The sequence below is a fragment of the Peromyscus leucopus genome, chromosome 13 (assembly GCF_004664715.2).
Source record: "Peromyscus leucopus breed LL Stock chromosome 13, UCI_PerLeu_2.1, whole genome shotgun sequence".
Lineage (NCBI taxonomy): Eukaryota > Metazoa > Chordata > Mammalia > Rodentia > Cricetidae > Peromyscus > Peromyscus leucopus.
The window spans coordinates 51,983,903-52,010,443 of record NC_051074.1 but is presented as its reverse complement, the minus strand read 5'-3'; the positions used below and the strand labels follow the sequence as shown (position 1 = coordinate 52,010,443).

Here is a 26,541-nt window from a genome sequence, read left to right as displayed (position 1 = left end):
AGCCAAACTTGGATTCTCCAAAAGAGCTGTATATGTTCGTGACCACTGAGCCATCTCTGGTCCCTACACAGAATTTTAAATGTTCTGCATTAGAGAAAGGGATAAACAGTTAAGATGTCATGCTAATTTAATTTTTTCTTTTTCTTTCTTTCTTTTTTCTTTTTTTGGTGGTTTTTTGAGAGAGGGTTTCTCTGTGTAGTTTTGGTGCCTGTCCTGGATTTCGCTTTGTAGATCAGGCTGGCCTCGAACTCACAGAGATCCTCCTGACTCTGCCTCCCAAGTGCTGGGATTAAAGGCATGTGCTACTGCCGCCTGGCTTAGTTTAATTTTTTTAAGGTGTGAAGTCTGTTAGTTCTTGTGTTCTGTGAGCATCTGTTAGATTTAAGAAAGAACATTTTTATAAGTCACAGTGTCTCAAAACAAAACTAATGAGCTTAAGGTTTTTTTTTTTTTTTTTTTTTTTTTTTTTTGTGTGTGTGTGTGTGTGTGTGTGTGTGTTTTTCGAGACAGGGTTTCTGTGTGTTGTTTTTGGTGCCTGTCCTGGATCTCACTCTGTAGACCATGCTGGCCCCAAACTCACAGAGATCCTCCTGGCTCTGCCTCCCAAGTGCTGTGATCAAAGGTGTACATCTCCACCGCCTGGCCATAAGCTTAACTTTTAACAATAATGCCAACTTAGGCATTTTAAGTTAGCTTACTGTGTGTCACAACTGAAGTACTTATGGACTCTCTACTTTGAACAGGATGTAATGGTATATCCTTTTAGAATATTTAAAGATGACAGTGCCCCTTGTGTCATGGACTTCTGATATAATTTATAAAATATGACATAATTCAAAATCAGGGAATTAAAATTCAGAAAGTAGAGTGAAAACAGTAATAGTATATGTCTTGTACAATGGCAATACCCTGTATATCATTTGCTTTTTTAATATCATTGATATTTCATTTGCCAGCATTTGTTCTCAAAATGCAAGCTGAATACACTAGCAGTATATTGCTCATATGTAATAAATGTTGTTCCTTTTATCTCCTAGGAATTTATCAAATGTAGAAGAAATTGGGACTTGCTCTTATATTAATCATGTCATTACCATGACAACACTGTATATTCAGCAAGTAGGTGTGAATACATTCCTTTTTGTTGCTTTATTGAGACTAACTAGGTTTTACTATTTTTTTAAAGTTTTTTTTTTAATATTGTAATTGACTTTGCTAAATGTTTTCAAAGGAGATAGTAATTGAAAAGACAATTAAAATTAGTAGTGGGGGACAGATCATTTTATAAATCTTATATATTTTCCTTTTTTTAAACAAAATGATTTATTTTTATTTCATGTATATTGATTTACCTGTATGAGGGTGTTAGATCCTTTGGAACTGGAGTTGCTGTCATGTTGGTTCTGGGAATACTCTTAACCACTGGGCCAGCTCTCCAGCCCCAAGTCCTATATTTTCTAAAAGTAAACAAGTAGCTATTTATGTTATTTTAATGTAAAAAGTTTTTATAGTTTAAAAAAAATGAAGTAATGTTTTATTTTATGTATGAATTTATCATAAATCTTACATGATTTCCAAAGATGTTTGACTATTTTAAATGTATTCCAGGAAGAATTTAACATCTGAGAGAATGTATCTAGTCCATATGATTAAATGACTCTTAGGGAATCAAAGAGGAAGTTAGGCTTTTGTAAATAAAAATGACTTATTGAAAGCTGATAAATAAAACATGTCCTTAACGTTTTTTAAATTTTATTCTCAGTTAAAAAGCAAAAAAAAGGAGAAGGAAATGGCTGATCAGACGTCTATTGAAGAATTTGTGATCCATGCATTGGCATTCTGTGAAAGTTTATATGATCCGTATAGGAATTGGAGACATAGGATTTCAGGGTATGTCTTATAAATGATGCTGTTGAGATTGAGTCTAACTGTGTAGCTTGTCTGGCTTGGAACTTGTTCTATAGACCAGGCTGGAGAGCCACCTGCGCTGGAGTGCTGCGATCAGAGGCCTGCACTACCAGGCTGGCCTCGGTAAAGCCTGAGTGTTATTGGCCTGAAGAGGTGGCTCAGTGGGCTTAGTGAGCCACGTGGGCTTGAGGACCTGAGTTCAGATCCCTGGAACTCGTGGAAAAGCTTGATGTGAGAGCATAAGTGTCTGCAATCATGGTGTTCTTGTGAAGAAATGGGAGGTGGAGACAGGAAAAACTCCGGAGGGTCGCAGGCAAGCTAACCTGGCACATGCAGTAGAAAACCAACAGAGCCCTGGAACAAAACGGAAAAGGCCAAGGTTGATGCCCGAGGTTGTCCCTTGGCCTTCATGTACACAGTGTGTGCCTCCATTCACACATGCTTGCACAATCCATTATACACACACACACGATAAGTTAACAGAACAAAACCCTGAAAGCCATGAATTTGTGAGTCTTTATAGAGTGTCTTCTGTATGTGAATCTTAAAAGAGTGTCTTTCTATATAAAGCAGTATGGAAAGACGCATAGAAGATGCACATGTGGGAGATGGAGGAGATGACTCGGTTAGTAAAATGCCTGGTATGCAAGCATAAGAGCTTTAGTTTGGTCTCCAGAATCCACAGAAAAGGCTAGGGTCAGCACTGGGCTGTTAGAGACAGGCTAATCCTGGAGCTTGATAACCAGTGTAGCTTACTCTGTGTCTTCTCAGTTCCTCTCCACCCTATTGTTATGTCTTTTTTGAGGCAGAGTCTCACTTTGTATCCTTGGCTGGTTTGGAGCTGCTTTGTAGACATTGAACTCACAGAGATCTGCCTGTCTGTGCCTGTCAAGGGCCACCTTAGTTTTTGAGACAGGCTCTGACTATCTGACCAGCAAGCTCCCGGGATGTGTCCTCCTTTTCAGTGCTGGGGTTGCAGGCACGTATGGCATTTTATTTGTGTGTATGAATCTGGGTACACATGTGGATGTTATAAGACAACTTGTTTTTCTCCACCATGTGGGTTTGGGGATTGAATTTAGGTTGTCAGGCTGATGACAAGTCCATTATCTCCTTAGCCATCTCCTCAGCTGATTGGCTGGCTTCTTTATGTGGATGCTGGGCATTGGACCCAGGTCCTCCTACTTGCCCAGCAGAGCATTATCAACTGAGCCATCTCCCCAGACCCTGTACTTGCACTTTGAATAGCTACCATTATGAACTAACATTCATAAGTTGCCTCATAGTACTCTCTTAGCCATTCTCAAGAATACACTGTTAATAGCTGTAGTAACCACAGGTGTAGTTGCCAGCCAATCTCTTGAATTTATTCCCCTGAGATTTTGTAACATGGTAGCAGAACATTTGTATAGACGATGTAACAGTTCACTTCATGTATTCTATAGGATATATTTCCTGGCACTTGAAAAGGTAGAAGCAGGAGGATCAGAAGTTCCAGGTTATTCTCAGCTACATAGTGAATTTGAGGCCAGCTTAGGCTATATTATTAGATCCTGTCCCAAAACCACTATTTATTTTAAAGTATATGGGCATGAGACTGGTGTAGTTGATTCATTACCAATTTGAATGAAAATTTCTACTGCAGTGTGTATTTGTGTTCTAATGCTAAAATGTATGACTGAATTTGTGAGCAAACAGCTGATCTTGTATAGATGTCAAAATATCAAGTACTGGAAAAATGTTTCCAATTTTCATACATGCTCTCATGTCAAATATTATTTTTATGAAAATTTGTATGAAATTGTCAATGAAGTACAAAAAGGGAAAAAAAAAACCTGTGTGTGTGTGTGTGTGTGTGTGTGTGTGTGTATTCCTGATAGGATTGGGAAAAATGTACAAAGGATACAAAATCTCAGGGGAATAAATTTAAGAGATTGGCTGGCAACTACACCTGTGGTTACTACAGCTATTAACAGTGTATTCTTGAGAATGGCTAAGAGAGTAATATGAGGCAATTTATGAATGTTAGTTTGACTTATTCTGCTACACACACACACACACACACACACACATTTCTAAAGGTCATATTCCAAACCATAAATGTATATGTAATCCTCTTTAAAATTCATCCTTGGGCTGGAGAGATGCTCAGAGGTTAAGAGCAGAGGTTAAGAGCACTATCTGCTCTTCCAGAGGTCCTGAGTTCAATCCCAGCAGCCACATGGTGGCTCACAACCATCTGTAATGAGATCTGGTGTCCTCTTCTGGCCTGCAGGCATACATGCAGGCAGAACACTATACATAATAAACAAACAAACAAACAAATCTTAAAAAAATTCATCCTTAAGAAAAAGCAAGCCTCTATACCAAGATATAAACTAGAGAAAGAAGAGTAGCCTTGTTTTAGTTATGTGTCTCTGCCTTGACAAAGTATCTGACCTAGGAAAGTAGAGGAGGAGGGTAGTAGACTCACAGTGTGAGGGTGTAGTTCATCACGGCAGGGAAACATGGTGGCAGGAGCTTGAGGCAGGTAGTCCCATTGTGCCTGCGGCATGAAGCAGAACTGGAGATGCCAGTGCTCAGCTTGCTCTCCCGCTTTGAGTCAGTCTGGTAGTTGGGGGGGTGGGCTTCCTTCTCAGCCTGTCTAGAACATCCCCCATTGGCATGCCCAGAGATGGATCTTCAAGATAATTTTATATCTCATCGAATTCACAGTCACCATAAATCTTCAACAGTGTGTACTCCAGTTATTTAATAGGAGAGTTTTGTCCTCATACTTTTTATTGCGTTTAAGAAGTTTTATGTGTGTGGGTTGTGCTTGCATGCGTGTCTGTACTCCATGCATGCAGTATTTATGGAGGCCAGAGAGGGCGTTGGATCCCTTGGAACTGGAGTTCTAGATCATCCTTGTGAGCCACCCTTGTGTGCTGGGAATCACCCCAGTCCTCTGGAAGAGCACCAGGCGTTTTTAACTGCTGAGTCCTCACTCACCCTTCTATTTTGTTTTGTTTTGTTTTTTGAGACAGGGTTTCTCTGTGTAGTTTTGGTGCCTGTCCTGGATCTCACTCTGTAGACCAGGCTGGCCTCGAACTCACAGAGATCCGCCTGGTCTGCCTCCTGAGTGCTGGGATTACAGGTGTGTGCCACTGCCACCCGGCCGTTCTTCCTTTATTTACTTTATATTTTGGGTAAGGTAAAGTTCCAGAGAAACAGAATTAATAGGATGTATAAAATATATGCCTGTAGGAATTTGATTTTTTTTTTTAATCAAACTTTTTAAAAAAACTAGCAAACTCTTCCTAGTCTTTTTTTTTTTTTTTTTTTTTTTTTGGTTTTTTGAGACAGGGTTTCTCTGTGTAGCTTTGCGCCTTTCCTGGAACTCACTTTGGAGACCAGGCTGGCCTCGAACTCACAGAGATCCGCCTGCCTCTGCCTCCCGAGTGCTGGGATTAAAGGCGTGCGCCACCACCGCCCGGCCTCTTCCTAGTCTTATCAAAGAAAACCTTTCCTGGTTTACTTTTCACCAGTCTGTCTGGCATGCTTCTAGTAATATCAAAATCACTTGGGTCACTGAAGGACCATGTGTTAACTCTATACTCTGTAGTAGTTTCTGCATGCTGAGCCCAGTTCAGTATTACTGCTCTTGTAGTGATGGGCACAGTTTTGGCCAACATTCATGTTATTCTATTTTAGATTTCCTTAAAGCTGGGCAGTTGGTGAGGATAACTAATTGTTCTTGGTCCTGTCATTTTCAGAATCTGCCCATATAATGGCATGTAGATTCCACTTTTCATAACAAATTGGAGTCTAGAGTTGATTGACTCCAGAGACTTATTCATCTTTGGGGCTACCATCTTCTGCCTTAAGTGTGGGACAGACAGCCCCCCTAACCAAGTGTAGGTGCCAATATGTCTGTTGAGCAAGGAAGCAATGAATTTTCATAAAAAATTGGCTCACATAATAGGAAAACGGGCAAGTCCAAGTCTGATGCGTGAGTGAGCAGCCTCTGAGTTAACCATTGGTACAGCCTGAGGAGTGACAGACAGGTAGAGGCTTAGGAAAGCCAAAGCTGCAGATGAAATTCCAAGACAGTCCACTAGAGAATTCTCTGGTGCTCAGAGGGTTAATCTTTGTCTTCTATTCAGATTGTCAGCTGATTCAATGAGAGATGCTCATCTCATGGAAGAAAATACATTTTACTCAGAGTTCACAAACTTACCAAATAATCTCATCTAAAAACACCATCCAAGTTAGAAATTAATCACATTATGCCAAGACATTTTGACTAAGTAGCAGGGGGAAGGAACTACGGACTTCCTATGTTCTTCTATTGAACTTTAATATGTCTGTTTTTCTAGGAATAATCTCTTTGAATTTTCCTTCTGTAAAGATTTTTGTGTCTCTCAGGATAGGCTAAATTATGCTGTAGTATCAAATAAGGCCCTTAGCATAACAACAGTGTATTTCTTGTTCATGCTGTCTGTCTTTTTTGTTTTGTTTTGTTTTTTTGAGACAGGATTTCTCTGTGTAGTCTTGGCTGTCCTGAAACTCATTTTTTTAGACCAAGCTAGCCTCAAATTCACAGAGATCTGCCTGCCTCTACCTCCCAAGTGCTGGGATTAAAGGTGTGCAGCATCACTGCCCAGCTGTCTTATATTTAAGGAAAAAAAAGATTTAAAAGATATATTTGCCATGTGTGTGTGTATGTGTATATATATATATATATATATATATATATATATATATATATATATATATATATATGCCCTCAGGAAAGAGGCTTTGGATCCCTGGGGTCACATGTGTCAGTCTCCTGACATGGGTTATTAGGAGTGGAACACTGGTCATCTGGAATAGTGTTGCATGCTCTTAATTGCTGCGGCATCTCTTCACACCTTTCCCTGTTTTTGAAGAAAATTTTCCATCTGTATTGTGTGTGTAGATAGGAACGCCTATTAATCTTTGTCAGTCAAGTCCCACAGGACAGCCAGCGTCTTAAGTGTTGTTAGTTACAGTGAGAAAGAGGAAAAGGAAGTGGCGGAACTCTTACATTGTCCATTTAATTATCTTTTTGGGGTCATGCTACATACCACATCGTTTTCATTCTGAACCCGACCACAAGGGACCACATTCAGCTCTGCCACATGAGTAGGAGGACTGTGGAAATAGCAGTAATTTGGCAAGCAACCATGACTTCTTCTTGCCTTTGTACAAGTCTCTCAAGACTCTTTTAAGTATGCACAGGGACACATAACACTTCTTCAATTGCAGGCTTTATAGTAATTTATCATTTTAGTTCCAATGACTCAGTTTTCCTCTACCTTGATTTGTATGCTAGAAAGTTTACAAAGAAATGGTATCTCTTTCTCCCACTTTTTACATTCGGCAATGAAATCTAAGGAAGTCTATTAAGTTTTGAAACGGTGACATTGATTTTTTTCTTTATAGGCACCAAAGCAGATAAAGCAAGAACTGTCAGTCAGTCTGAATATGACAGAGGCTTTTAAAAGAAATCCTTAAAATCAGAGCAAAAAGAATTTAAGCATGATAAAAGCAGACAAGATGTGTATAAAGGTAGCTCTGATAAAAAAACTAAAACAAAGGTTGGGGATTTATAAAGCTCAGTGGTAGAGCACTTGCCTAGTAAGCGCAAGGCCCTGAGTTCGGTCCTCAGCTCCAGAAAACAAAACAAAACTAAAACAAGGGCTGGAGAGGTTAAGAGCACTGTCTGGCTGCTCTTCCAGAGGTCCTGAGTTTAATTCCCAGCAACCACATGGTGGCTCACACCATCTGTAATGAGATCTGGTGCCTTCTTCTGGTCTGCAGACATACACACAGACAGAACATTGTATACGTAATAAATAAATAAATAAATAAACCTTTAAAAATGCTTTAAAAAAGCTTAAAAAAAACTAAAACAAAGTGAAGCAGTTGTTAGAAACAAACAATTTTTGAAATCTTTGTTTTTGATACGGGGTTTCTCTGTTATCCCTGGCTGTCCTGGAACTCACTCTGTAGATCAGGCTGGCCTTGAACTCAGGGATCCACCTGTTTCTGCCTCTCGAGTGCTGGGATTGAAGGCCTGTGCCACCACTGTCTGCCCATTTTTGAAATCTGGAACAAAGGGAAGTTTTAAAAAGCATGATGTCATGTAGCACGTGATGGAAGTTGTGCACATGGAAGGTGGCCACACAGAGAAGAAAAGCAGACACTTGTGACAGAAGTGTGTATGGTATTTCATCGGGAATTAGGCTTGGAGCTGTCTTTGCAGTCTCTCTGATATGCCAGAGCTGTCTCGGTGGCAAGTGACAAAGGAAGGGATTCAGACTTCAGTGTCTTTGACTTTGATCGAGAGATTCAGGCACAGACTTACAAGAAAAAACATTATGGAGGACCTATACAGAGGACTCAGTAGCTTACATTTTTTCTTTAAACTGGTTGTGAAATGAAACGGAGGTTTATAGTCTGTATATCACTTACTGGAAGAGTCAGGAGAACAAATGTAAGTTAAAGTAGCACAGTTATGGAGTTTTTACTTGATGTAATGAAATTCCTATTTCATGGAATTTGATTTTATTAATCTGCTAGTTTTATTTTGATTGTACTTGGAGAATCTTAAATAGTAACTCAGTGGAACTAAAGTATAAGAATAAAACAAGCCGGGTGGTAGTGGCGCACGCCTTTAATCCCAGCACTCGGGAGGCAGAGCCAGGTGGATCTCTGTGAGTTCAAGGCCAGCCTGGACTACCAAGTGAGTTCCAGGACAGGTGCAAAGCTACACAAGAGAAACCCTGTCTCGAAAAAAAAAAAAAAAAAAAAAAAAAAAAAAAAAAAAAAGAATATAAAACCTCCCCTTAAAATACCAGTTTAAGGGGCTGGGCGGTGGTGGCGCATGCCTTTAATCCCAGCACTTGAGAGGCAGAGGCAGGCAGATCTTTGTGAATTTGAGGCCAGCCTGGTCTACAGAGCGAGATCCAGGAAAGACACAAAGCTACACAGAGAAACCCTGTTTTGAAAAAAAAAAAAAACAAAAAACCAGTTTAAGGTGTAGCTCAGTGGTAAAATGCTTTGCCTGCTGTTCCCTAGAGACCAGATTCCATCCTAGCACCAGGTTGGGGGAGGGGGCATACAAATGTTTGTTTGTTTATTCAGTTGTATATTCAAATGTTTATTAGTTCATTCTACTGTAACTTTAATAGGTATTGTTACATTTAATAGGTATAGCTAATTATAGTTAATAGTTATAGTTTCATTTCTACTGTAAGTTTATAGGTATCATTACCTGTCCATGGAGAAAAAAAAAGTTGTTTAGTTGTGCCCTAGGCTCTATTTGCCAAATGTGACAATATATGCACAAAAATAATCACAGAAAAGAATAATAAACTATTAAGAAAAAAAAGAATTTATGAGTTCATACCCATGCTAAGTAGCTAAGTAAAGGAGAAATTAAATTCTTAGTAGTAGATTGTGAAGTGTCAATTAATAAATAGAGAAGATTTGTTGGAGGTGAAAGAATCAAATCAGCATTTTGATTTATGTATCATAGTAAAGATTGTATTACTCACAGATCACTAATGGATGATAAGTCTAGAGGCAAGTTCCAATTAGTAGTATAATATGTAAATATTTTAAAATGCCTTTCTAAAAATTACTTATTGTAAATGAAAAATTAATAATGTATACTGGACAATATTTAATAAAGCTGACTGGGTAACCAAAATTAACATCGGTGAGAACTTCACACATGATACCCTGAAAAAGACATCATTGTTTCTGTGGTAGTTAGTAGTTCAGCTGTGAATACATAGTCCAAACCTACTTTTGAGAAAGCACCAAGCAAAATCAAAAATAAGAACTTTCTATTAGTAGGGGAAAGACTAGTGTATACCTGTAGCATATAGATATACAGAATTTCTAGGTAGTTTCAGATATTTTCCACTTACGTTGTTTTTAATAATATTAAATATACTTTTCAGGGCATGATAAAAATCTCTAATTTTTATTTTAATTATAGTTCTTAATTTTCACCATTCCACTATTTGAAAGTATTATTGGTTTTAATAGGCTTAATTCTCCAATATTTTTATCCCCGTGGCTATCTAAGCAATTTTATTTTGTGTTGAACTGAAATCACTGAAATGTTCTTAGTAAAAGCCTGTACACTTTGTATTGGCCTTGTTAAAGTTTATAGAAAATATCCATGAAAACTCCTGGAATTTTCATTAAAAGATAATCTCATTCCTATACTGGATCTGCATCCTTAAAATGAGGGAACTTAAAGGTCTGGACCATTGTGTCTGCTTAGCAAGGCGCAGGCCAGTCGCCAGCTTTTGTGGTTTCCGAGGAATACTGTCGTCGTCTCAGCTATCACTTCCCCAGGACTGCCATGCAAATGCTTCTGCAGACTGGAAATTTAAATGCTGGCTTCTTCTTATTCCCAGTTATTTGGAGACTTAACTTGGCTACCACAATGCATAGTAGAAAGTATTCTCGCCGGGCGGTGGTGGCGCACGCCTTTAATCCCAGCACTCGGGAGGCAGAGCCAGGCGGATCTCTGTGAGTTCGAGGCCAGCCTGGGCTACCAAGTGAGTTCCAGGAGAGGCGCAAAGCTACACAAGAGAAACCTTGTCTCGAAAAACCAAAAAAAAAAAAAAAAAAAAAAAAAAAAGAAAGTATTCTCTAATTGGTAAACACTTAGGTTGTTTCAACTTTGAACATTGTCCCAGTCCTGAAGTTGTTTTTCCAGTGTACAAACCAAAATCAGAATGTTAAATTTGTTTTAAAATGGTCTTTTCAATTGTGCCTCCTCTACTTGCTCATGCTATAATTTGTTACTGACTTCTTTTTTTTAATGCTAGACGAATCCTTAGTTCCGTGGAAAAGAGCAGACAGAAATACAAACCGGCTTCTCTCACAGTGGAGTTTGTTCCTTTTTTTTATCGTAAGTAACAGTTTAATTCACTTGACTTTGATTTGATCAACTCTGACTACTGTCTGTTTTCTTACTCTGATTCTGACCTGAATTTAGTTTGTGAGTTTGTAAGATTTGTGCTAAAGAACAAAACCACCGGGTTAGTTAATTTGTGTTTGGTTGTGCTTATGTTTCTTGGTTTGATTAATTTTTTAATCAATTTTTTAATCTCCATGATTTTCTTTTTAAGAAGAGCTGATCTGTTGTTTTGGTGAGCTGAGCATTTTAAAGATTGCATATTTTAGAACTTTATAATTTTTGTTAAAAACAGAAATCTTGAGAGATATCCAGAGAACATGTAGCATGCACCAAACCTTCTGTTTGATTCTTAGAACCAGAAAACAAACCAGTTTGCAGTCAAACCATTAAGAGACATGACTACTCTATATGTGCATGGCTGTATATAAAGTTCTGATTTCTCCCTCACTGTTGTTTTTATATTGAGGTAGGGTTTCATGTCTCTTAGCCTGACCTCAAACTTGCTGTAGCTGAGGATGACTTGATCTCATCCTGAGTGCTGGCATTATAGGCACATGCCACCATACATGGCTAGTTTTCACTCTTATAAAAATGATTGTGCTGGGGGCTGGGTAGATGGCACAGTAGTTAAGAGCGGTTGCTGGTTTTGTTGAGGACCATATGCTGCTCATAACTGCCTGTAATCCCTGTTCCTTTTCTGGCCTCCCTGGGCTCTGCGGATACATGGTGCACATACATACATGTAGGTAAACATATACCCAAAATAAAGATGACTAAATATGGAAGTAAAGATTGTGTAGGAATATAGTTCAGTTGGTAGGATGCTCACCTGTCATGCACTAGGTTTCATTCATAACTGCATGAGTGGGGATGGTGGCGCATGCCTGTAGTCTAAACACTTGAGAGTTAGAGGCAGGAGGATCAGGTCATCCTTGGCTATATAGCAAGTTTGAGGCCTACCTGGGATACACAGGACCTTGTCTTAAAAAAGAAAAGTAATGCCATCTTTCAAGAAAACGAAAAAATTACGAAATAAAAAAGGAGCACTTTGTTTCCTGAATATATTGCTTATTGGAACATGTAAAATCTTAACATTTGTCACATTTGCTTCAGTGCCTTCTGCCCCCAGTGCAATAAAGTAAGACAGAAATAGCCTTGTTTGCTGAGCGAAGACAGCTATAGTACACACCCTGTATCACTACCATTAGTGGTTGACTTTACCCTAGAGAAATGCACGTACTCATAAACTGTGCTTGGAACTGGCCTTACTTTAAAGATAAGGAAGAGGAAACCCACAAGCCAGTATAATAGTGTGGTGTTTCTGTTCAACTGAAGTCTTTCATATAAAATTATGAGACCAGAATGGAATGAGATCCATCCAGGTTTAGAAATACAGTGTCCTATAGAAGTCTTAGATCTTTGCATGTGTAAATTGTGCATGTATTTTGTTAATTGATCTCAAAGTACTTTGTTTCTTTCTTGTAAATGATTTTTGGTTGTATGGTCTATTGTTACTAGTATATAAAAACAGTTTTTATATATTGATCTTACATTCTATGACCTTGCTAAATAAAATCATATCTAAGCTATAACACTTATAGTGTTCCTTAGGGTTTTATATGTTGTGTCTACAAAACATACGTTCTCCCTTTTCCTGATGTCCATATGTGTTAATTAAACCTAGCTTTCAGGACCTACACATTACAAGTCTGTAGGATTTTTGAAAATTATTATTTTTATTTTATGTGCATTAGTGTTTTGTCTGCATGTATGTCTGTGTGAGGGTGTCAGATCCCCTAGAACTGGAGTTACAGACAGTTGTGAGCTGCCACGTGGGTCCTGGGAATTGAACCCGGATCCTCTGGAAGAGCAGTCAGTGCTGTTAACTGCTGAGCCATCTCTCCAGCCCCCTGTAGAATTTTTGTTGTTGTTATATCTTGTGTAGTTTTAAAACTGTATTTGTGTGTGCACACACATGCACTCATGCCATTGTGCCTGTGTGGAGGTCATAGAACAGTTTGCAGGTGTTGGTTCTCTCTCCATCATACAGTTCTTGGGGATTGAACTCAGACTCTCAGGCTTGACAGCAAGTGCCTTTGTGAACTGAGCCATCTGGCCAGCCCCTTTGCGTAGTTTTGAATTGGGGTAATTGTTCTGGTATGTTTTGGCTGCTATAACAGAATGCTTGAGACTGACTTAAACACACAAGTTTGTTTTCTCGTAGTTTTGGAGGCTTGACATTGTAAGATCCAGATCCTAGCAGGATTTGGCTTTTGGTGAGGTTTCTTTGTGGCCTGCTGGCAGTGTCCTTTTTGTATTCTCAGATGTTAGAGAGACTGATACCTCTTCAGAACATCAATTTTGTTCTATTGAGCATTTTCCCTTTCTGATCCTACCTAACTTTAATCAACCCTTCAAAAGCCATGCCTCCAGTGTAGTCATGTGAATGTGTGAGTTAAGGCATCAGTATTTGAGTTTGGGAGGGAGAGTTAAGTCGGTACTATTCCATCCCTGCCCCACCCCCCAAGTTAATGTGTTTATCACATGCAAAATATGTCCATTCTGTCCTGGTAGTCCAAATGTCTTAACACATTCCCGTATTGGCTTTCAATAGGCTAGAATCAAAAATCTCCCCTAAATGTTAACCGGATGTGAGCAAAACTCGGGTGCATTCACAGTGAGTTAAGTTCCCTCTTCAGTGGTGAGCCTTTGATAGGTACTTCCAAAATAGTGTGACTCTGGAACAGGATGTAGAGTCTCATTCTGAAAGGGAGAAATTGGAAGGAAGAAAGGGGTGACATGTTTCAGGCTATCATAAAATCTGGAAAGATAACAAATCCATTACTTAAAGATTGAAAATAATCTTTGATTTAGTACTTTGCACTTCCATTAGGGAGCTAGTGCTATGCCTTCTAGCTCTATAATAAGACATTCAGTTTATTTGGTTATTTATAATTATTGTATGTATCGTGTATGACATGTGTGGGCATGCATGCTGTGGTGTGCATGTGGAGGTTAGAGACCAACTTTGTGGAGTTAGTTCTTTCCTTCTACTTTTGCATAGGTCTCGGGGATAGAACTCAGGTCACCAGTTTTGCATGGCAGGAGCCTTTACTGGCTGAGTCTTCCTGCTGGCCTTTAAAACATTTTTTTTCTGTCTCCACCTCACTTCTTTTAATTAATTAATTAATTTTTCCTGTGGGATGTAGTCTGATTGTTCTTTATTTTATATCTAGAATCCACTTATGAGTGAGTACATACCATGTTTATCCTTCTGGGTTTGGGTTGCCTCACTTAGGATGATTTTTTCTAGTTTCATCCATTTGCCTGCAAATTTCATGCTTTCATTGTTTTTCTCTGCTGAGTAGTACTCCATTGTGTATATGTACCACATTTTCTTAATCTATTCTTCAGTTGACGGGCATCTAGGTTGTTTCCAGGTTCTGGCTATTACAAATAATGCTGCTATGAACATAGTTGAGCATGTATTTTTATGGTATGAATCAGCATATGGTATATGCCCAAGAGTGGTATGGTTGGGTCTTGAGGTAGTTCAATTCCTAATTTTCTGAGAAACCGCCATACTGATTTCCACAGTGGTTGTACAAGCTTGCATTCCCACCAACAGAGGAGGAGTGTTCCCTTTGCTCCACATCCTCTCCAACATTGACTGTCATTAGTTAAAACATTTTTTTTATATAGGGATTTGCACTTTCTGCTTTCTCTGAGTCACCACACATGTGCTTGTCTTTGTGAGCACAGTCCTGCCCCTGAGGCTCTGAGTAGATCGTCCTGACCCACTGAAACTGTGGTGTGATCCTTAAAATTGAAGATATACTGCAGTTTACCTACATTCCTTCCAGTTTCTCTGTCTCTTCAGTTGAAAATGGTAATGTCTTACTGGTATAATTCTGTCCTTCCTTCTGACTTGAGCTGAAATGGCTAATGAAGTCAGTAAGTCATACTGTCACTGGGATCTTGGCCTGGATTCCTTGTCTTGACAGTCCTTGTGATCTCCATCTAGAAAGGTAAGACACATAGTATAGTACAGAAGAGATGGAGAGTTTAGTGCAGAGTGGGTAATGGCCGAAGAGGCCTGCTGTGCCAGTCTGCATCTTAGGAAGGCTGTATACTGTTTTCTGAATTGGAAAACAAGTAGATTTTCATGGGGGACTTTGAAGTGGCTGATAGGCTTGCTTAGATGGTTTCTTCTCGGAGGGAACAATGGTATGTCCTTATTCTTTATCAGGAATATCTCCTTCTACATAAAAGTCTCTAAAGGTTCAGAGGTTTTGGACCCAGCTTTAGTTATCTATTAATGTTCCTTTAGGCACCCCAGGATACCCCTAGGCCCAGAGATAAGAATCAGATCACGTTCTTCCTACCAGTATTTAAAAGTCCTTCTGTTCTAGACCTTTGTTTAATTGGTTTCTAACCTCAATGTCCTCTAATTGTCTCCTAATGCCTAATTAGCCAACAACCCCTCCCCCTATACACACACCAAGAGTTGAGGCCCTAAGATCGTCTAGGAGAGTAACATCGGGCTAATCCATCTGGTTGTGGTTGAAATGGGATGTAGAAGGGTTTAAGGTCTCTACTCTTAGTGACTTTCAGGCCTCAGAGGACAAGGGGATCCCGAAAGGAATTAAGACTGCTGCAGGACTATTTGAGGGTGGGTTGAGTGAAAAGAAGAGGAGAAAAGAAATTAAGACAGCAGTAAACACACACACAGGCTCCAACCACTTAATCCAAGTACTGTTAAGATTATTTTCTACTGAAAGATCTAGAGATCCACTTCCAAAAGTATTCACTGAATGAAGCAAAATGAAAAGGAAGGGCATGACTGCTTCTAGGGTAGGTGGGTGAGAAGGTTTATTGTAGATGAAAGGGAGAGAGAACAGTCAGAAGCATCTGGAAGGTCCAGAGTGAACGAAACTGAGCTGTCTTGTAGGGAGAGAGGGGAAGGGAGGGGGGAGAGCCAGGAGAGTAAAGGGTAGACAGCAGAGGACCAGCTTAACCGAAATGGGTGGATTATATAGGGAAGAACATCTGGAAGAAGGGCAGCCCAGCTAGAAAAGTTTAGGGTAGGTAGGCTGGAGAAGTTTAGGGTAGGAGGTAGGGTATGCCAGTCCTTGAAACAAGTAGGACTGAGGGATGTTGGGAGAACCTGGTGGCCAGCTCTGCCTTAGTATGTTAAACAGGCTCCTCAGCCAGTTGTCCTTGGTTTGAGACTTTACATTTACCACAAGGGGTGATAGTGTCCAACATAGGTTGAGCCTGCTTTGTTTTTTATTAAGAAGGATTTTTTTTAAAAAAAAAATTTATTTTTGTTTTATGTGCATTAGTGTTTTGCCATGTGCATCAGGTCCCCTGGAACTGGAGTTACAGATGGTTGTGAGCTGCCATGTGGGTGCTGGGAATTGAACTCAGGTCCTCTGGAAGAGCAACCAGTGCTCTTAACTGCTGAGCCATCTCTCTAGTCCCTTAACAATGGCTTTTTAAAAATCATTTATTTACTGGCTTGTGTTTGTATGTGTATGAGTGTGGCACATTTTGCATGTGTGTAGGCTAGAGGACAGTTTACAGGAGTCTCTTCTCTTTTTTCTAACATGTCCTGGTATTCAAGCTTAGGTTGTTTATCTTGGTGGCAAAAACCTTTTAACCTACTGATTCATCTCTCTAGTCCTTGAACGTGCTTTTGTTATGTAGTATAGATGAGATAATATCAGGCATATACATAAAATATTCAACCTTAATAAAAATACAAGTGCCTCCTGACAAGTACTGAAGGTATTTAAAGCAGTACTTCTATACAGTTGCCTTAAAAAAAAAATAATTCGTAATTTAGAATGAAGAGAAATTCCCTGAGCTATATAATTTATAGTTTCCTAAATATATGTAAGAATATGTATAATAATTTTGATATGCCAAAATGACATTCTCTGTATCTGTAGACAGAATAAAAGCTGTTTTAAGTAATAAAGATTGTTTTGCGATTCACTAGATAGGTACACTGAATCAGATTTCAGGGAAACATCCTTTAGTGATGCTGGCTGCTCTCCTGCTGCTAGGGAAGCTGGAGTAGGAGGACCAACAAAGACAAGAGAACAAAGGAAATGCATTTACAGGTGTTTGAGGGAAGAAGGTCTTTGAGCTTAGCAGAGTAGTAAGATACTAGATAGAATATTAGGCAACTCAGGGTGCCTTGTGTTAAAAGGTCTTTTAATAAAAACCTAGATGCTGAAAGATCAGAGAGACAAAAGAACAAGCCACCGCCACATCTTCCCTCTAGGACTCCTCAGCCTGAAAAGGCTCTCTAGCTGGAAAGCCTCTAGCTGAAAGTGCTCCAGTCTAAAAAGCTTCTAGTTCCTGTCTCCTCATGCCTTACATACCTTTCTCCACCTAGCCATCACTTCCTTCTTAGTGCTGGGATTAAAGGCGTGTGTGCCTCTCAAGTACTGGGAGCAGAGGCAAAAAATCCTAAGTGCTGTGATTAAAGGCCTGTGACTCCCAAATATTGGGAAACAGCTGGCTGCCTGGACAGTCACCCAAGGTTCCTCTGTAACGTTGGGACATCCATCTTCAGCTTACAGGCCTAGCATATCTGACAGACTCATCTATGAAGCAGGATTTTCTGTAGGGCCTTCCTTGTCTTGGCAAGGTTTGGCAGTCTTTTTTTTTTTGGACATTTGGACAGCATACTGTCAGCACTGGAGGCAAGGGCACTTTCTTGCCCAGTGGCTAACTTGCCACAAAGAAAGTAAACTCCATTTGGAGTTTCTTTGATGTCTATCATCTTCTCTGAAGTATATTGGTGCTTCCAGGAGCAGACATGTCTCATTGTCATAAAAAAAAAAAAAAAAGAATATGTTATTAAAACATCTTAAATGCCATGTTCTGTAGCTCTCTGTAGTGTTTAAAGATAACCTGTTTATCTAAAATATAAAATATAGCTGTTTGACCTTGAAAACATAACCTAACATGACTACAAGTTCGATGTAATAGGTGACTTAACAACTAACCTGCATTTTAATTATTATCCTAAATAGTTGGTAATAATAATTTTCAAGGACTAGCAATTTGCATTACATTGTTAAATGAGCTGTATAGGTACAATACCTTGATAAGAGTAGAAATATATGTACAGTATGTTCTAACAAAATTAATCTCAAATTTGTATCAATATACAAAATGCAATGTAAAACATTTCAAACTAGCAGTTGCTTTTTAAAAGCAGATTCAGTAATCTACCCTTTTATCCTATTATTTCTTTATCCTTTATTTTTCAGAGTATATTTCATAATCTACCTTATTATCCTATGACTTCTGTGTAATACATTCCTATGTCAGCCTTGGGCCTGGGCTACAGTGAGTTGACCCCATTGCCCTGCCATGCATGGGCTTCCACTTAAGCTTGCAGCTTAGCAAAGGCACAAGATAGGATATAAGCTGTAGCTGGTCTCTACAGGGGCAGAATTGGTCATCTAACAAAAGCTAAACAGTTACACCAGTGAAAACACTCAGCTTCCAGCCATGTTGTGTCGTAGGTAAATTAGCAGGATAACCAGAATTTTTACTTTTTGATCTGATATTCGTTAATGCTAGTCTACACCTGTTAGTTCATCCTAAGAGCAACCAGAACCAAAGGATAGTGCCTAAGAGCCATTAAATGTCATTAGGAGCTGACCAATGTGTTCTCAGCGTCATGACTCACTTAATAACAAACCATTCTGATAGATCAAAGGCAGTATTATTTTGGCATAACAGAGATCCATCTTAGTTATATAACATCACTGGGATACATGAACAAGTATGGAATTCTTATTCTCAGTATTAAATAGCTTTCTGACTTAAACATCTTTTGTTAGTCATTCATTTATCTTTATCTCAAATAGGAAAATATCCTGATGTCTTTATTTCATTGTTGTGAAAGGAGTACATGGAAAGGCAAGGCTTAGCATACCTTAGCACTGCTGTCTTTGTCTCATCCTTTGAAAGTTCTTGTCTTTTTTGATTTCAAGTCGAGTTATTAGAGCATTTGGGGAGATAACTAGCAAACCAGGTTTAAGGTGTAGGTGGAGTTTTGTTGGCCTGACCACCTGGTCCCAAATAATCACTCACTTATAAATCACTTATAAATGCTCTGCAGATAGCTCAGGCTTGTTACTAGCCATCTCTTATATTTAAATTAATAAACACATTTATATGTCCTTCTTGCGTGGCGGCTGGCTGGTGTCTCTCCTGACTTTGCCCTCCTTCCTATCATTTTCAGTTTGGCTTTGCTGACTAACTTCCTGCCCAGCTACCAGCCTGTCAGCTTTTTATTAACCCATGAAAGTACATTGTACATATTCACAGTGTACAGAAGGATTATTCCACAGCATGAAGGCAAAAGAACTAGCTCTGGCGTAATCAATTGTAGTTGACTTTAGTCATTGCCTTGAAGAAGAGTATGTACTGTTAAGTCCAGAGTAGTGGAGGTGGGTAAGTCTATAGACTCAACTTTCATCTTCTCTGTTGCCATGAACATAGTTTTGGGCCCTTATAAAGAACAATTTTTTTTTTTTCTGAGATAGGGTTTTCACTGTGTAGCTTTGGAGCCTTCCCTGGAACTCGCTCTGTAGACCAGGCTGGCCTTGAACTCACAGAGATCCGCCTAGCTCTGCCTCCCAGGTACTGGGATTAAAGACATGCCCTACCACTGCTCATAAGGAGCAATTTTTATCTTACCTAATTTTTTATTTTTTGGTACTTTGAGACAGGGTTTCTTTGTGTAGTCCTGGCTGTTCTGGAACTTGCTCTGGGGAGTAGGCCTCCTGCCTCTGCCTCCTGGGTGCTGGGATTAAAGTCCTGTGGCACTACGTCCAGCTTAATTTTTAGTTTTTAAAAATTAGATTTAGTTATTTTATTTTATATGAATGTTTTGCCTGTATGTATGTTGATGAACCACGTACATGCTTGGTGCCTATTGGAGGTCAGAAGAGGATATCGGAGCCCTTGGAACAACTGGATTTAAGGATGATTGTGAACCACAGTGTGGATACTTTGAATCAAACCCAGGACCTCTGCAAGAGCAACAAGTGCTTTTGACGATGGAGCCATCTCTCTAGCCCTAAGAGAACTAAATTTTATCTTGGGTAAAAAAAGACAAAGACTTGCCAGAACCAAATACAGATAGCAAGGCATAGCTTTTTCTAAAACTTTTTTTTTATTATTGAGAATTTCATGCACAAATACAATGAAATGAAATACTATCATATTTACTCTCATTTCCCTCCAGTTCCTCCCATATATTCCTCAAAACATACCTTTTACAAACTTTGTAGGTTTTTTTTTTTTTTTAAATAATCCGATAACTTCAGTTAGTGCTACCCATATGTTCATAATAGCAGAGTCATTCACTGGAACATGGGAACCCTACCAGTGGACACATAAGAGTGATTTTCCTTCCCAAGTGGTCTTCTGACATCTATACCTGTGCTGCATAGGAAGACACGTGCCCACTTTCCCATGTGGTAAATAAATAAATGCAAAAGAAAGAAAGAAACAGTAAGTTGTTGGCTATGAGGCCCCTCCATGTACGTTTGTATTACTGCCTGTTTTCCCCATTGAAAAGCAGTTTAGACAATCTCCATAACCCTTAGGCAGGCTCTGTAACCTGCAATTTTTTATAGCCTATTAGTTTTGTTAGGCTTAGAGACATACTGAATGGAAGACTGGGATTCTTCCTTAAGAAACAGATCTTCATATAGAAAAGGGCATTGATAAATCACCTCAGAAGGTGTTAGGCCAAAAGCTGTCTGAAGTCTTAGGAAGGCTATTGGTAATACTGCTCTTGAGATAAGCTGAATCTCCTGGCATAATTTTAAATAACTTAATGGTCTGATTAGAATGTTCCACCTTTTTAGAAGAGTGAGATCTAAGAGGAATGAAGATAGTATCAAATCCCAGAGACGGAGTGGTTTGGGAAGCAGATGAAGACATTTCTATTTCAAAGAGTCCTGAGAAGCCAAATGGAGGAATCATTTCCAGAAAGAGGGCTTCAGGTGCTTGAATGGCCTTTCAGGTTGAGGTGGAAAGGTCTCTGTCCTATGCAGGTATCATCGAAATGCAGTGAGGGAGGTCAGCTGCCTGTTTGGGTGCTGCCTCCCCTTTGTTGATTTCCTAATTGACTTCTTATCAGGTAGCCCTTGTAATGGACTGCTGCTATTTCAGGCAACAAATATATTGTCTCTAATGAAGTTAGAATCTGAAATCTGTAATTGATGAGACAGTTTTTAGCATTCAGTTAAATTCTTTCCCTCCAGAAGCCAGTATGTGTGTGTATTACCAAGAAAAGTATTTACGGTCAGTACACGTAGTTGCCATTTGCTCTGGTTAAGTTCCAGTGCAAATTAAGCCTACGCTTGTAACCAGCACTGCTGATTTCTGCCATACCTGAAAGGGGACCAGTAGCACAGCTGGTTTATTGTTCATTTCTCACACAGGAACTGCTGTGTGAACCATACTGCATCTATGAACTTGGAGTAAGGCAAACCTTCTCTGGGGTAGGAAATAAAGTAGAGGAGTTGAGGTGGAACACTGTTGTAAAAATATTTCACAGTTATCAAGTTGTCAACTAGGATTTTTTTTTTAACTAGTATTTGTAACATAAAAGAAGAGTATCTAAACCAGTGGGAGATTTGGGATTTAGTAGAGAGTTTGTTTGGTATAAAATATAAACAGACAATGGAGAGCCCAAAGTAAGTTGAAGGATTCTTCCTATTAAGAGAGCTGTGTCAGCTACTATTATTTTTCTCTCTTTTTCTGTCTCTCTCCTCTCTCTCCCTCCTCTCAGCCCTTCTCTCTCTCTCTCTCTCTCTCTCTCTCTCTCTCTCTCTCTCTCTCTCTCTCTCCCTCTCTCCCCCTCTCCCTCTCTCCCTCTCTCCCTCTCTCCCTCTCTCCCTCTCTCCCCCCTCTACATAGCTCTGGCTGACCTAGAACTCAGAATGTAGACCAGGATGTCCTAAAACTCACAGAGTCCACCTGCCCTTACCTCTCAAGTGCTGAGATTAAAGCCTGCAGCTCCTATTCTGATGCATCCTGTCAACTGTTGGGCAACCGTGTCAGTTTTAATGGATATCCTACAAGTAGAGAGATTGCTTTGACCTAGGGCATAGTTGAGAACTCCAGGGTTACACCCTGATGTTTGGTAACATGCAGTTTAAAAGGTCTGTCAGGTTTGGTAACCTCCAAAGCTGGAGCCCTGAGTAAAAAAGCTTTTAATTTGTCAGAAGACTTCTCTTGCTCTTATTCCCATGAAGGGGAACTTGGTTGCTTCCTTTTAGGGATTCATTTAGAAGCTTATCCATAGCCTGTAACTAGGAATCCACAGTGTACAGTGACCTGTTAGTTTTCCAAAGGCCCTAGGCTGTTTTCTAGTGGTAGGATTTAAGAAGGATCTGGATGGATGATCTGATAGGATCAGATACCCTGAATCAGAGGATCCCAGATACACTGCTATGATAATAATAATGGGTCTCTAGACTCTGAGACTCCATACACTCTTGTGAGCCAGGGAGACGAAAGGCCTCAGATGGTTGCAGTTTTGTTGAAAACGTCCAAAACATTGCAGATAGAAGCTAGTGGAATGTAGTGGGCCCTTTTCTTTCCACCAGGGCACTCAAGGTGTTGAGTTGTCTGTTTCAGTATCATACATGGTCTTTGAAACCTGTTTAAATTGATGCTTCCTGACTCTGACTTCCAAATGGAGCAGTTTGTTACCTTTTTTTTTAAAATGGTTCATTTCATCAGAAGGTATTGGTGGGGGTGTAGTGATCATGCTTATTTGTTCTGGAATGAGGTTGACTTGGAGTGGGACATTTGCTTTGGATGATCCAAAGTAGGTAACTTGTGAAGCGTGTGTGTTTGTGTGCACCTTTCAGTACCACCTTCTCTTTTTCATGGCCTTTGCTTTGACTCTGGCTTTGGATGGGATAGAATTGGTTTTTTGTTGCAGTTTTCATGAAAAGGGTCTTCAGGTGACTTATTTTTGCTACTTTGTTAGAAAATGTCTTTTTTGGGGGGTGGTGGTAACAAAGTGTTCCTCTTTATGTGCACTAGAATTTGTTGTATACTTTGCCTGATATTAATACAACAACCCTAGCAAGCTTTTAAAGTAAAAAAAAAAAGAAATCTTTGTGTTTATGTGTTGTATATGCCTACATGAATGTCAGAGAAGGTCATTGTTCTACCTGTGAATCCTGGTGGTTGAATTTAAGCCATCAGATTTGGCAAAAATTGACTTTACCTGGTGAGCCTTCTCATTGCCCCTTCTAGCAAGGTTTTGATTAATGAATACATGGTATGTATTTTTTTTTTATATCCTTTATACTGTTTCTTTTCTTGAGTTTACCCATGGCTAAATAAAACACTCATCTTACATCTTAGTATAAGATTATACAATCATTCTGCTTACACTGTCTTTGTAGTTTCTGTGTGCTTGTGGAATTTTACATTTCCTGCGGAGGATTGTTCCTCAAACACAAAGCAAGGGCTATATGTGTTTTTGAAGCACCTAGTATAACTTTCTCCATTCCAATATTCTGCTTTGCAAATCCCAGTTGCCCCAGCTTCTCCTAACGTTGATTTCTGGCACCTGAACTCAGTAAACAGCCCTGATCTTTTAGGGTCCTCCCGTTCTGTGCTGTGACTCTGACAGTATCTCTAAACAGAAATGTGAAGTGCTCCTTGAGTTCAGCATGTTTCCCTTCTCCTGTATAGATCAGTTTTCTGACCTGATTTCTGGGACCTGTTTTTATACTGTTTAAAACAGGAAAGCATGCATATGCCAGTTATTTCAACATAGCTGTAATGGCTTAATTTTTTAAAATTACAATTTCCTGTTAGTACATTTTACAGCTGTATTTGGTAGTGTTATGTATAAAGTTGGATATCTGTTGTTATATTGTTGTGTAAGTATGTATTAAAGGCAAAACAGTATTTATGATAGAATTACAAAGAGAAAGGATAAATAAGGGCTGGAGAGATGGCTCAGCCAGTAACGTGCTTGGTGTGCAAACGGGAGGACCCACACAGTACCACATGTCTGTAATTTCAGTGTTGGGGCAAAGTCAAGGAGGAGCACATACATGCACACAGTGCAACACCCTCCCCAGTCTGGTGGGGAAATAATAGTTTGTCAGTAGAGAACTGGTTAATGAAATGTTCATCATGCTGTTTTGTTTTGTGATAAAGATGAAAAAGGTAGATTATCTGTTAATTTGTAGTAATATTCATAATGTATTAATTTAAAAAACTAAAGGTATGTTCAGTATGGTCTGCTTTCCACATCCATGAGTTCCACACATCTGCAGAGGCAGCTAACTGTAGCTTGAGAACATGCATTGGGGAAGAAATTGCATCTGTACATGTATAGACTTTTTCCTGTTTTCATCTCCTAAACTGTACAGTGTCAGAGTTAGTTACTGCTTACATCTGTTTAGCTAGACTAAGTCATCTAGAGATGATTTAATGTGCATGGGAGGATTGGCATAGGTTACAGGAAATTCTGCATCATTTACTCGGGGACTTGAGCATCCATGACTTTTTGTATTTTGAGGTGAGGGTTCTGGAACCAGTATTCCCTGAATTCCTGAGAAAGACTATATATTGTACAGTTCATTTTTCTTTAAAAAAATTTTTAAGGTAGAGGTATGTTGGTAAATTGAGGTCAGAGGGAAACTTTTCCTGACTTTTTGTTTTGTTTTCCTGCCTTAATTTTTTTTATTTTTTATTTTTGGCAGGTATATTTGTAGCATTTAAAAGTAGCAAAATATTTTATTATGCTAAAAGACATATTAGGTGCTATAATTTTAGGATATTGGTCCTTGGAGTAGATTTAGGAAATCTTTTTATTTTTTATGATTTCATCTTTGGTTTTGTAACTCACTAAAGTAGGGTCAGTTAATAAGTAGAGTGATTTAAGCGAGGGCTGGCTGAGCTCTCTTCTGTCACTTAGTGACCCTATCCCTTCAGACGAGACGAGACGCTCCCTTACCTTACAGCAGCTTTCCACAGTGGGACAGGACGGCTTTATCTGCAGTACTGAGGAGTCAGGGAGACAGGACAAGTGTTGGTCACCTCGCCTGTTGGCAGACTTTAGCCTGGCCACATAGAGTTCCTGCTGTGTCAGTTTCAAGCATTCCTTAGACGTGAACTGTGTTCTGAAATAGAAGTCTCATTTATGTGTCTGTTTGTGTGTTATATTCACAGAGTGTTTTCAGGAAAGTGAACATCTCAAGGAAAGTCTAAAGTGTTGCTTATTACACCTCTTTGGAGCCATTGTAGCCGGTGGGCAGGTGAGGACAGTGTTGAAAGTTAATGTATAAGTGGTAGTTAACCGCACACAAGTCTCTCACAGATTACTCAGTGCATTCTGTCTTTATAACTTGATGATCCAGATAACCTTTAAGTTTGTATCTTATTTAAAACTAAACTTCTTAAAAATCTTCCATAAAAACCTAAGTAATATTAACACTGACAATTAATAATACTGGATGAATAGATTGGATGAGTTTTGGTATTATAAGTTCTTATTTCTCTTGGTTTTTAGTTACTAGTTATTATTTTAAAGTATAAAGCAAATCAGCCTTATTAGAAGTCTGAAGAAATATAATTCTAGCCAGTTTGATTTCCAAAGTTATGAATTTAGTCACTCTGCTGTTTACTTACAATTACTAAATATATTTATTCAACTATTTATGTATATGTGTCTCTGGCAAACTGAGTGTAATTACCTGTTGCCAACAGGCTAATAATTCAGAGAGAATGTTCTACATGTTTTCTTAAACCATGCAGTTTAAATGAGAGATTCTTAACCCTTTTGTACATTTTGTGTCCTATACCCCTTTTGGAGTTTGGTAAAGACACTTACTAAGAATTTTTTAAATGTCTAACGTAACATATCATAAAAGGAAAACTACCTCAAAATTCAGTTGCTGAAAGGGTAATAAAACAAATTGGTGACATAGTAGTGTGTGCTTTTGTGTGGTTATGGGATTGAATTTATGACCCCATGCATGAGAGAGGCAAACACTCATGCTGTTACGCTGTACTCCAGCCCCACGATGGCTTTTTACAATGCATAGAACAAGAGGATCCAGCAGTGAGTCAGGCATGGTGCTAGGAAGCTTTAGTCAGAGCTGTACAGAAGGTTGAGACAGGATTCCTTGAGCCAAGGAGTTTGAAAGAACAGCATATATAACCTAGGAAGAACCTACGTTTGATAGGCTATAAAGGATCTTGCTATAACAGCTGTAATATATGAAAGTATATATAATTTTTATTGGTGGCAGAATCATAAGTATTACTTACATTGCTGTGTTTTGTGGCTTACATTGAAATTTGAATGAAATACTAAATTCCAAAGAGAGACTACTGGAAATAAAGACATATTTTTCATTCACGTTTATAGATTCTTTGAGTTCCTTCCTTCCTCCCTCCCTCCCTCCCTCCCTCCCTTCCTTTTTTTTATTATTTGTTTATTTATTTGACACAGGGTTTCTCTGTGTAGCTCTGGCTGTCCTGGAACTCACTTTGTAGACCAGGCTGGCCTCAAACTCAGTGATCAGCCTGCCTCCCTGCCTCATGAGTGCTGGGATTAAAGGCGTGGGTCACCACTGCTCCCCATAAGGGTTCTTTTT

At 39.1% G+C, this 26,541-nt stretch overlaps 1 protein-coding gene across 1 annotated transcript in view; it reads left to right on the top strand.

The window, feature by feature from the left end:
• Nbeal1 (neurobeachin like 1) overlaps positions 1-26,541 on the top strand; it is a 140,380-nt gene that overhangs the window by 15,189 nt on the left and 98,650 nt on the right. The window contains 4 exon segments of the mRNA XM_037210375.1: positions 1,038-1,119; positions 1,763-1,890; positions 10,767-10,849; positions 25,112-25,197. Of these exon segments, the coding sequence (XP_037066270.1) occupies positions 1,038-1,119; positions 1,763-1,890; positions 10,767-10,849; positions 25,112-25,197 (379 nt within the window).